Source organism: Anoplopoma fimbria, chromosome 4 (genome assembly GCF_027596085.1).
Source record: "Anoplopoma fimbria isolate UVic2021 breed Golden Eagle Sablefish chromosome 4, Afim_UVic_2022, whole genome shotgun sequence".
In the NCBI taxonomy this organism is placed as follows: domain Eukaryota; kingdom Metazoa; phylum Chordata; class Actinopteri; order Perciformes; family Anoplopomatidae; genus Anoplopoma; species Anoplopoma fimbria.
The window spans coordinates 18,195,471-18,208,303 of NC_072452.1; the positions used below are offsets into that span (position 1 = coordinate 18,195,471).

General features: G+C 39.1%; 1 protein-coding gene across 2 annotated transcripts in view; it reads right to left on the reverse strand.

Moving 5' to 3' along the window:
- The window catches only part of diaph2 (diaphanous-related formin 2), a 354,189-nt gene that overhangs the window by 212,916 nt on the left and 128,440 nt on the right, over positions 1 to 12,833 (reverse strand). For both annotated transcript variants that reach the window (XM_054597377.1, XM_054597376.1), the window contains 3 exons: positions 11,086 to 11,150; positions 10,214 to 10,318; positions 3,099 to 3,479 (listed from right to left, as the gene is read on the reverse strand). In XM_054597377.1, coding sequence (XP_054453352.1) covers positions 3,099 to 3,479; positions 10,214 to 10,318; positions 11,086 to 11,150 — 551 coding nt within the window. The remainder of the gene's footprint in view (positions 1 to 3,098; positions 3,480 to 10,213; positions 10,319 to 11,085; positions 11,151 to 12,833) is intronic.

The window sequence follows — 12,833 nt, forward strand, 5'->3', positions numbered from 1 at the left end:
TTACTCATCTGAGATTCAACAAAAAACCAATGACTGTTTATTATCATGCCATTAAGCATGGTTACAAATCCATTAACTGAAATGTAATTGATTATAGCAAGAAAAATGTTTGGCCTCCTGTATTTGCCTTACTGAAAAAAAAAAACCTGCCAGTCAAGAAACCAAGAAATGCTATTAGCTTCATCGTGATAAATCCTGATCCCATCATATCAGTTGTGGTCTGAAACTTGAGTGTCACCTTTCTAACAAGGGAGAAAGATCATTGCACAAGCTGACAAAGCCACGACAAAGCCATGCGTGCAAAGACTGCCTGTAGCTCCAGAGGGCAAAAAGAGACATCACTAGCTTCAAAGAGGATATCTGCAGACTCTGAACTGCAGAAGAAAGACTCTTTGCTGATAAGTTTTATCAACATGTCAGCTGCAGAGGCAAAACTATTTCATCCATAAGCTTGTCCATTTTGACGATCCTGTGGGATCCGATGTCTCATCCTCTTTTTGACTTGATTCAACGTGTTACCGTGTTCCTGCCTTTACATGGTGCTGGAAACTTCTTTATTGCTTCACAACTGAGAACCAAAAGACTCTGTAAAGAACTTTTTAATTTAGTTTTTATGGTATTGTGCTATTGTGTTATGAATCCAAAGTAAATATAGCACCTAAGTCGCTTTCAGTAGAAACTAGAATAAGAAGGCTCAATCACAGATTATTTAAAGGCCTACCCCAAATTAATTTGTAGCCACACAAATTGAAGATATAATCACAGGCACAATTAAAGATTTGCGACTGAGTACAAAGCTGGTGAAAATATATTGATGATTTTCCGTTACTTAACTCTCAGCCTAGTGCATAATGTATGGGGTTTCTTGCTGGCCATGACCAAAAAAAAGATGTCATATCTATGTTTAAAAAACAGGGATGAGATACAACTTGAGATAATTATCTAATATCTAATGAGCTTAAACATGAGACTGTCTCATGGTGCTCTATACAACATTTGCTATTTCCTTCACCCCATTGCATCCATGCTGCCATTTGTTCTGCTATTCCCATATGTTTACAGATATCCTTCATTAGCACAGTAAGATTATTTGCATTTTATTTTCTATGGGGAGTCTATAGTCCTGTTTTTGAAATTTAAAATGAATAAGCCGAAAACAGCAGCCAGAGCTAAATTGTTTATGTGTTGTTTATTTTGGCATTTGGAGGGTCCCATATTTATTCTTCACTAATAACTTTCTTTGGGAATATGGAAGTAAATGCAGGGAAAGAAATAACTGGATTTAAAATGCATTCAGCACTTATACAAAGCTGGCATTTCCCAATGTGGGTCTGATCTGGTCTTTCCCATGATGGTGCCTTGTCCTGCTCCTGACTAAAAATCCCAACAATCACATCCCTTGCTTGACTGGAGGACCTCTTCTGTAAGTAAAAAACCCAAAGTATACTTTTATCCAATGCTAAGCTTTCCCCACTAATTGTGGATATGTCACTTTAGCTACAGTACAGAAGCATGTATGTATGCTACTTGTATGTTTGTCAGTACTTCACTAGTTATCAGCTGTGCACAGGTGATGAAATAAATCATAAACTTTTAGCTGCCCGCTTGATTTTAAATTATTTTTTTTCAGCCCTCTTTTTCTCCTCCTTATCAAATCTCTGTGATTCATACTCTTGCCCAACATGTATGGGGTAGTGAAAAAGAGCGGATGTAGGTACAGAAAATAACAAGTATCTTTTCATCCCCCTTCCTTCTTTATACAACCAAATCATAGTTGCTCCTGGCACTCCCATACTTCCATCTGCTGCACACAGAGAAGACAGACGACTCTTGTCCCACTTAATCGGCACAAGAGACACGGATTGTTTTTCCTCAGGTGGTTATGAATTTAATTTGCATCACCGAACTATAATCTCTGTGGAGGCAAGGTCAATACACCTGCAAATGAACCTCTGTACACGTCCCAGACACGAACCCTATGTGCAAAACCATGAAGATAAGGCATAAAAAAGTGTAACATTTAAAATATCACAAAGCAACATCAGCCCCACATGGTATTAACAAACAAAAAATAAAATTGTTGTTTTTCTTATTTATAATGACTGTTTATCTTGTTGATATTTCAAACTATGATACCATTAATTATTTTACCTCCTGGAATACAAACACCCACACACAGAGAAGCATTTACATAAATGGCATTTTGAAGTGAACTTGCGGTGACAGAAATTCCACCTGTAACCTGCTGCTTACTATGCAATTGTCAGCATTGACTTGCATTTCCACATTTATTTCTCTCATTTATGTGTGTCATTTGATGGCCTATTGTTGAATGAATAACGTATCACAAAAAAACGAAATTTTCCCCATTCGTTAACTTGTTTCTTTCAGGAGAAAAAAGGGAAAATTGTGAAGAGATAACTACTGTGCAATGGCCTTCAACACATTGAAAAGTCACTTTTGAAATTTCTTTCCAAAATATAGCTTGATTCTACTAAAACCATTTAACATAATGTGTAGCACTAACATGATGTCAAACGAACTAGTCTGATGTTTTGGTTGCTGTCAGTAATGAAAGACAAAGATGCAAGGCCACACAAGCATCGGCAAAGAACCATTAAATTAGTGCTGAGAACTCCTGAGGCAACGGATAAATTATCTATGGTAAAATAGAGCCCACACACAAGAGAATGTCCTATTGAAATTGTATTCAAACGTGATGGCACCTTACACAGCCCAGTCTTCATTCAATTATAGTAATTGTGCAAATCCAAGGACATTTGAGCAATGAAAATTGTTTACTGTAGAATCCTTTGAAATGGGTGCTGAATGTGGAATAGTTTAGCCTTTGGCTGAACGGTTGCCTGACTAGATTGCTTCGCTAGAGTGCATTTGAAACGAGCTCCTTTTGGTTTCGATCCTCAACATCACATCTACTTACTGTGAAGGTTTACGTCAAGAATCCTCTAAAGCCAGTGCTAAATGTTCGCATGGGATTTTGGAGAGATTAGTATTTAGTAAAGTATTTCATGTCAACAGAGGAATATTTGGTAATATATAATCAGTGCACTTGAGAATATTTACTCAGGTTAACATACCTTGGTCCAGTTCACCCTCTTCATCACGGTCTCAGGCTTGTAGGTCTTCTTGGTCTCCAGTCCATAAGGCAGTTTGATGACAGGCATCGCAAAAGGCGGAGGCCCACCTAGGCCGCCGAAGCCGGGCGGAGGAGGCGGGGGCCCGCAACCAGGGGGTGGTGGGGGAGGTGGGGGTCCTCCGCCAGGGGGAGGAGGTGGTGGAGGCGGTGGTGGTGGAATGCCAGCGTGACCAGGGAGAGGAGGGGGAGGAGGAGGAGGTGGGGGAGGACAGCCACCAGGTGGAGGTGGTGGAGGAGGTGGTGGAGGGGGAGCCGCTGCACCGCCTGGTATGGGTGGTGGAGGTGGTGCTCCGGGAGCAGTTGGAGTTGGACCTGCTGCTATCTGCAAATAGAGGGTAGAAATGTTAATGATGGCCTACAAATCAATGAGGCTCCCTATGGGTTAATCTAAACTTTGTTCTGATGTCACTTATAGGAAAGAGTCAGATATATTTTTTTGTTTTGTGCCAGTGAGGAAGCATTTTGTGCTGTGAAAAACAATATTTTACTAACTGCACTTCAGTATCTTAGTAACTGGCCTTGGGCTTTGGCTGTGAGCAGAGTATGTGTCAATAACAAGGATTGCTAGTTTCTGTGGGAGTTCTTTCTTCCAAGTTCAAACCACATGAGGAGGCCATGTCCTCTGCTGTGTTCCTGTCTTTACCAACCAAAGAGATCATGATTACAAGTTTACCAACCATTTTTGTGGATATGTCTTCCAAGTTAACTTTTTTTGGTTTGTTTTTCTTTTACTATCGACAGTTCTCTACCACAAAATTTGGCATCAGAAAATGCACGCAAATTCCGTCCTTCTTTTGACCAGATATTGTCTCTTTTAAAAAATGAATATGTAATTTTGAAAACTATTTGATGCAAGCAAGTCCTAATGCAGCTGCCGAATAAGACAAACATGCTTATATTAAACGAATTTAGCTTGTTTGTCAAGTCCCATCAGCAATTTATTCATCTATCAGTATGTTGCTACATCTCCTAGTTTGCGTCAGGTTGCAAAAACTGTACTAAGATCATCAATGTCGGCAGACGTGATTATAAATCATGAAGCCATTCATATTTACACCACCAATCTTAAACTCAACTAGTTAATCTGGTTTTATGACACTACTGGAATTCTCCGCTTTATATGGAGAATTGTGAATTTGCCAAAAGGTTGGCCTACTGTGTATATTAATCTTTGTGGATATGCATGTAAATATATAGCAAAATGTTGGAAAAACACCTGTGACCAACTACTGTTTTAATTTACAATAGATAAGAATGTTGCTTTCCCATCAAGTCTTCATGATGAGTCCTCACAATGGCAAGCTATTAATATTAAACAGTAGACAGGGATGTAATTAGACCCCAGACTGATAAGACAATTCAGTCCTTTGACATGTCTGCACTATCACACAAACCACATACACAGGTAGTCAGGGATAATGCCAATAGAAAAATGTTTCAGAGAAAGAAAAGTTATGCAAATACAACAATTACAGACACCCGCACTAAGACAGGGTTTGATCTTAGATTAGATGCCGCCTCTTACCAAAAAAGCATTTCCACTTGCACTTCTCATTTCCAAACCCAATTCCCCACAATGTGCTTTTGCCTCAGTCACTTGATTGTGTGCGTAAAATGTAATTGGCTTCATATTTAAAGACATTACGTTGTGTTTCATTGCATAATGGAATGGGTGGATTGTTTATTAGGGCCAAAATTAAGAAGGTGGTCTGCAAGGAGCTTCTCGCACAGAACGCCCAGAGCCTCTCAGTGATATCCACATCCAATGATTACATGTCTGTCAATCTCCAGCCCCCCGTGGCCCGCTTCCTCTTTTAAGATTAATATGAGAGAATGGAAGCAAATTAGCTGCTAAATTAGAGCGCAGTTGTTTCCATACTGAGGAGCCCGCCGAGTCTTTATCTCTATCTCTCTCTCTCGCTCTCTCTCTCATCTACCCAGCGAGAGAGCCGAGTGTTTCACTGAACCCTTGGGATCGAAAACCATTGCAACTGACTTCTTTGTCCTCAGATACCAAAGCAAACATCTAAACAAAAAAGAGATCTGTATGTTGTAAAATTGTATATAAATGTGTATTTTGACTTAAATGATAACTACAATTTTATACTGAATTCCTATTGGACAATATCAGACTTTATGTTTAACGTTGTACCTATTGTAAGTAGCTCATAAATTATGTATGTCCATAGCAAATGCAAGTAATGTAGGTATAATAAAACATGTGATTATGTGAAGAAAACATATCTATCTACAGAGACTAGATAGAAATATGTCTATTGTGTTTCTCGACGGCATGTGAAGGTCTTGTTTGATGCTTTTCGGCGGATGTTACTTTAGAGCCCATCTGGAGCTCTGTGTATAATAGAAAACTGGACTAATATGAAATAACCCATCCAATTTTGATTCATAGTCTTTCGGACTCAATTGGGAGGTCAGCATGGCAGGTAATCAACTCTGAATGCTATGTGATTAAATCTTTGCCCAAACCTCAATTCTGATCGAGGAATTAAATCACAAAGTGTTTAATGAAAATTGCATTAAACAGGCAGGATATGTGTGTAGTTAAACACAACTATAGAGTTTAACAACAGTTATCATAATGCTATAAAGAACTTTCTTTTGTTAAGTTTTCTTTGAATTTGTTTCCCCTTGCAAGTCATTTCACATATATTCAAATAAGACGATTTACAGGTGATTCAAAACATGTAATGCATAATATGGAGTAGGACTCGCAGAGATCAGTTCAATAATCAGTTCAACAAAAGATTTGAACCACCACAATCCAATATAATTCAATATATAACTTGGATTTGCAGGTGATTAAATGTGTGATTTTGTCGAGGTCCGAGCATGCAAGGAAGACACCCACCTTGGCTTCAGATTCACTGATGAGTCTCTGAGCCTCTTTGAGCTTGTCTTTTTCAATAGTTAACTGTGCAGATACAACACACACACACACACACACCACAGACACACACCATGGAAACACACAAGTCACAACAGACACACAGGGCAACAGAGAGGCACAAATGGGGGGGGGTGTTAGATAGACAGAGAAGAAGAACACTAGTACACTGGAACAGGTACAGCACTCACACCAAACACAAAAAAAAGAGTCAGAAAAAGAAGCGAGCAGGGGAGAGAAGATGTCCTTTAAACAGTTAATGACGAATACAGTGTTATATTCCCATTTTGTCTGAATGAGCTATTTGATGTGCAAAAGGCAGAGTGTACTGTACTTTTACACCTAAAACAAGATGTAATCTACCTTCAAAAGAACATCAGTGTAGAGCACTGACTGCAACATGAAAGGAACAAGGCACAGCATCACTGACAGTTGGTGTACCTTAAAATCCTTCTTACGTTTACGGCATTGTAAAATACATTTCAACTTAAACCTCTTAGATGTGTGATGGACACTGATTTTTCTCTCTGCGGTCTTTGTTTTTAGAAATGTAACCATTTTGCTTTGACATTTGTGTGTGCGACCTTGCCAAAAGAAAACAGGATGGAAACCTATTGCACAACAGAGGAAATGCAACATTTTCATGGAGTCGTTCCTAGAGAACACCTCCTACTATGAACTGTAGAGAAGTAAATAGTTGATACTGTAATGGAAAAGGAGATAGAATCTTTTAGTAGGGTTTTCTTAAAAAAGATAGAACTTCGGAAAATGGTAGTAAAGTGCAATATTTAAAGCAAAGAAAAGTTTTTGTTTGTTTTCATCCTCAGGGATTAAAAGTTAGAGGCTTTGAGATATTTCAGTTTTTAGGATTTTCAGCAGGTCTAGAACCGTATGTCTTGCTCTTTTGACCACCATTTTCTGTAGAACAGTTCATTTCAATGTGGATTTGACTGTATATGTATATATATATATTTGATAAACAACTAAACTGGCTCTATCTCATAACAGCAAAACACACATTGTAATAGTGACCACATTGTGAGTTCTGGTGTCAGTCGACTCATATTCTGTAATCAGCCAGGGCGGAAGGCAGCCTGGCAAAGAAGAAAAAAACGAGAAAGAAAGTGGTCCGCTACACCTCCAGCTCCTCTTGGGGCCAAGCTGGGTCAGCTACAAGACCTCTAGGTTGTTAAAACCTATTAATGGGATGGCGCAGAGTGCTCCAATGTACCACTGCAGTGCTACATTATTCATCACATCCAGAGCCATTTCAATGAATACCTTCCTTCCCTTTTTCGCCGTGAATGTCTGAAAGCAAAGGGTCTGGAGGAAGAGTGGATGATTTTCTCACTTGTTGTGATTCCTATGTCCTTTGTTGATGTTTACAGGCAGAACCTCCACTCAACTCAATTGGGGGCTAATCAAACAGACACATCAAACAGGTATCTTGTTACACTGCCAAAGTTCCCCGACAAAGACTCTCATTAAATGTGTTGGTTCACAAACAAGGTGAAGGGAAGCGACTCCGGCATGCATGTGTTTTAATATCTGACAGGAATTCAGTCTGGGTAGATGAAAGGTTAGGGTTAGCTCTCACTTCATTCACATTCAGCAAAATGACGTGAAAGCGCAGCGGCTTTGATGGACAAACTGAAAGCGAGTCCTCACGGTGATTTAAAAGGTCCTGCGCTCTCACAGTTAATGGTCTTCAACAACACTGTGTCAAACGTTGAATTAGGTTGCAAAACACATCCTTTCAGCCTAGTCTTTGCGAAGTCGCAGAAACACAACCGTCTGAGAGGATGACACTGTTGTTTTGTTCATTGCTTGAGGTAGTAATTGAATGGTCTATGTGAACACCTGCCTAACATTAAAAAGAGAGATAACTGAAGTGTTATTACAGAACTTGCATATATTAGAAGATTTCTTTTTCTTCTTTTTAAGCCCTGACAGCCCAAAAATCTACTCTGATTAAGAATAAATAAACCCATGAGGCCAGTGAAAATGAACTGCACTTTCCATAAATCCACATTCAAAGTAAAGTTTATTTAGACTCAATAGTGTATCCCTTTTGTGCTATGCTTTATTTATGTTCTTTGAAGATACAGAGGTGATATTCTACAGTCCTAATGGCCACATTCATGCAGGTTTGTGCCAAATAAATGACATATTTCCCTGCTGAGGTTAATGTTTGTTGATGTGTGGCTCTCCAGCAGGCTCTTTGAAGGAGCAGTGAGAAAAAAACAGAGGAAGAGAGGGCCTGACTCTCCAGGGCTTCCCTGCTCTACACTACCTGTTAATGCACCGCAGTCAGTCAGTCTTCAAAAGACAGAGGCCTGCCAGGGGAGGGTGAGGGGAAGGTGTGTTATGGGGAAGAAAAACACTCAGAAACAACATAAAAAGCCCAAACAAGTGAAGGAGGGCAGGCAAAGGTAACACAGCCTGATGCATTCGTTTCTGACAGAAGGCGGAAGAAGGAGAGAGCAAGTGAGGAATATGGGCGAGCAGGCGGAGCAGGTGGAGGGGAGCTTTAGATTCTGATGGTCTCGTTAAAATGGGCGGGCATTAATCAGGAACACACTGAGTGTTGAACCCGTTTGGGTACAAATGCAGGTAACAAGTGGTGCAGCGGCACTAAATGCACAGCACATGAGGCGCAAGAGCGGGAGCCTCACACAGATTAGGTTTGAAGTAGGGCTGCACGATTATGATCAATATTGAGAATCATAATTATTTATCATTTACTGATTTTAGGGATCAAATTTTGTAATTGCGCTTTCATATAAAAAAAAATAACTGTTTCCATGCTGTGCTACATTTCTTACCTTCCACAGCAGCCAGATTCTCAGAATTTCACGAGATCCGCGAGAATCTGTGTAACTACTACTACACTACTACTTTCCTGCTAATGCACAAATCGTTAATAAGACTTGAACTTAATTCCTAGAAGTAAAAAATACATTATATATATTTTTTTTTACCAGAACCCTTTACCCAAAACTAAAACAGCAGAGCACTGCTTTCATCTTTACATCGTGCTATATTCCTGCTATTTTTTTTTACATTAAAATAAGACTAAGAATAAGGTTTGATTTCAACTAAATTTTAATTTTAATTTTATTACCTATTTTCTCAGCATTGCAGCCACACCATTCAGAAAAGTTTTTCACAGTTTGCCGCTGCAGGACAACTCCCGTAAAGGGAAGCCAAAACAGCTCGATCGCCCCCCCGCAGCAAAGTTTTTCTATTTTAAATGTCAACATCGCAGTTCATTAAATTGGGTGAAGCCAAAATCTTGATCGATTGAAATTTGATTAATTGTGCAGCCCTAGTTCTAAGGAGGAAAACACTACGCGACTTTGGCAAGGACAACAGCCGAAGCTTGTACTGCATAACAACATTTGTTGTGGATCTAAGAATGATTGCTAGAAGACTGAAGTAAGAGTGATGCTGGGACCACGTATGCAGGTGTAGTTTATCAGACGGGGAGTGCTAACCTAAGCAACCAGAGATGAATGTTTGAAAGAAAAAGCAATCTCTGATATAAATGTAGCCATACCATCATTCAATGCTGGTTTATATTAAATTCCCTAAGCAGGAAAGCAAACTGCCCTTTTGTCCCAAGGCAGTGCTAAAGTATTTGGAATTGGGTTAAGGGGGAAATAGCAGTCATTTTCTGTGCTCAAAATGGAGGGTTTTGACTGGTAAGGAATGTAGTAGAGACGGAGAAAAGAAATGCAATCCATCGCTGTGATGATAGAATTACATAGGGAAAGCCTCAATAGAGCAATTCGCTCATATAAAGAGCTACAACTTAAGAAGGAGATTGACCCTTTATTAAATCAAACGTTCTTGCATGGATGATAGCTCCCACTTACAGCAGCAGCACATCTGTAAGTGAGGTGGAAAGCTATCCTTCTGAACAAATCACCCCTTTTTCTTAGTTAGTTAGAAACATTTTCATTCCGTGTGAGATTGTATGAGACGTTTTTCAAATAAAAGAAAAAGAAAACGATTAGGGACCTTCTGGACATACGAATTTTCACTATCTTCTTTTTCATGCTTTTTTGGGAAAACATACAAGATAAAGGATCCGTGGGGGAATGTAACACTGTTTTGCACAGTAGTGGGGTTTCTTTTTATGGATTTACCTGGGACTCCAGAGCCTGGATCTTCCCCTCCAGCTCTTTGATTCTCTCTTCCTTCTTTTGAGACTCGGCCTGGGCCTCCTGCCGTGCACTGAACTCCTCATCAAACTGCAAGAAAAGAGACACAAGTATTTCTACATGCCCATATGAGATAGATGCAAAAACACGGAGGATGGTGAGCGACACATTGTCTCCAGGGAATAGCCACAGGGCACATCAACAGGCTCCGAAACACGCCGTCTTACACTCTCCGGACAGTTTCTATTCATAGCTCTCATGGCCCTAGAGCCCCGTTGTCTTGTGTCTTTGTTTCAGGCCTTGCTTTCATGTATGTTGATGGATCTAACCTTTGCAGAGACCAAGCCATGTCGCTACAATGTCTTCACCGGCCCAGCAGGGTGTCTGGTGGGCTGATGGGACAGGACTCTTAAGAAAAAAACATCCAGGACCCCCTTTGGTGTGGCCAGACAGTGGTTGTGAGGCTCCCTTAAGATACATTTAAAGATGGTACAAAATATGCGGCAGGTAAAGTTTTAAATATGCAGTTATTTTATTTATCTTTAAATTTAAAATAGAATCAAACAATCAGGCAAATAATGAATCAATCCAATGATAGTATAGGGAAATGTGAGATAAAGAGAAAAAGAGCCGGCACATAACTTAACTCTGTACCAGCAGTGTGCACAAATAAGTATACATCAGAGCATCGGCATTGATTCTTGTAATGCTGATACGGATCATGTAGCGTCACACCCAGGTATTGATCAGGGCATGGAAAATCAATAGCTTGTCTAGGAGCTCTGAGGAAGGAAAAAAACTTTCCTGATGGGAGCCGGCCAACCAAAGGGGGCTGTTGGGGGTGATTAATGTCTCACCTTTTTGGAGTACTCCGCAGCCTTCTGCTCACTCTCTTCAACTTTGGCTTTATCCACGCACTGATCTGTGAGACAAGAAAGCCACAGTCATGAGTCACTTCAAAGACGCCATGTGCATCATTAGCTCCTCATGTGGGATTTTCAATTAGACATAGGACTTGTTTCACGAGGTAAATTAAAGCATATGCGATTGGAAATGTTCCTTCAAAGGTTAAATCTGTAAGATGTTTACAATTTAGGATGTTCTTACAAATATTCTATAGATCATGGGTGCATTTCACCGTACCTAAAAATTGCAAGTGTGTTTTCAGAAGGAAAACCAGCCCTCAAGTGAGTCACTTATGTTGGCATTTCAAGGTTTATTGGTCAATTAATACATACTATTTAAAGTATCAATCTATATATTTTCAGATGAGATACGTAATTCTTTAGTGGACAAACATATATGTCCCCTTCAAAGGTTGTGTAAAATAGATTAAATGCAAAACTCATTGATTATTAAAATAAATGAATAAACATTAATAAACATGTCTACTCAAGGAAAAAAGTATGAAATGTAAATCTTTGGAAAATGATACAACTGCTGTGTTGACCTTGTGAAAAAAAAGTATTTACATATGTTCAATAAATGCCTCATATAAAGTGAAATAACTCATGCTGAGCAATTCTTGGCTCATGCAGATGTGCTAATATTTCCCCTCCTCTTCAGTTTCCTCTCACTGACAAAGAGTGTCCCTAAACAGTAGGAATCATCACCTAAAAATTGTGAGCTGTTATCTGTTGCTTAAGGGTGAGTCTTGGACAAGATTAAAAATCAGTAAGAGCTTTACATACAGAACAACTTCAGTGTGTTTGTGAATTTTACTCAATTTTCTTCAAATAACTGTTTTCCGAATGTATTATGCGTTTCAATTTTTCAGTTTTTTTTTTTTTAATTTCACAATTACTCTGTAAATGAATGATCTGAGGGATAGTGAATGTGCAAGTTTTAAGTGTTAATTATTGTTAGATCACAGATCACAGAGCATAGTTTCCTGCTGGAAAATAATTGTTGTTAAAAAACAACACCCCGATGTGAATATGAAAAAAAAAGAAGCTAAAAACAGAAAAGCCCTAAAAAAGTGAGGAAAGGCATAATTCAAAAAGCCATGTGGATGTGGCATCTCTGTTGTTTGTCTGTATTTTAATAAAACACATTCTTGAAAGATTCTTATTAACTGATTAAATCTCAGTAAAGTGAGTGACAAAACTTATTCACTGCTGCATCAGTCCACTGAGGACGGGTTTACAAACTTTTAATGACCCTTTGTTGGCAAGTTACAGAACCGCCAGTGACACCACAGAGAGAAACAAAGTCGTGATATTTATTTATTTTCTCTGTTTGAAAAAAAAGTCTCCATTAGTAATGCAGTGTAAATTGATGTTTTATTTCAATGATTCCATGAACACGGCTAACGACTGAGTAACTGAGGTAAAATTACATCTAAAATGATTGTAAACTAGCTGAATTCATTTGACCAAATATAATGTATTATTCATCAATAATTAGATGACCTCCATCTTATATGTCAAGCCACGGCAGATGTTTGTCAGAGGAATCTCAGGGGGATCGGGGAGGATAATGAGAATGACTGCGAGGTACCAAAACATCAAGTGAAATGCCCCCTGCAGCACATAGTTTAAAAAGAAACTGATCTTAATGATGATTTCAGAATATAAGGATCTTTACTGCAAGACTTTGGAGACTT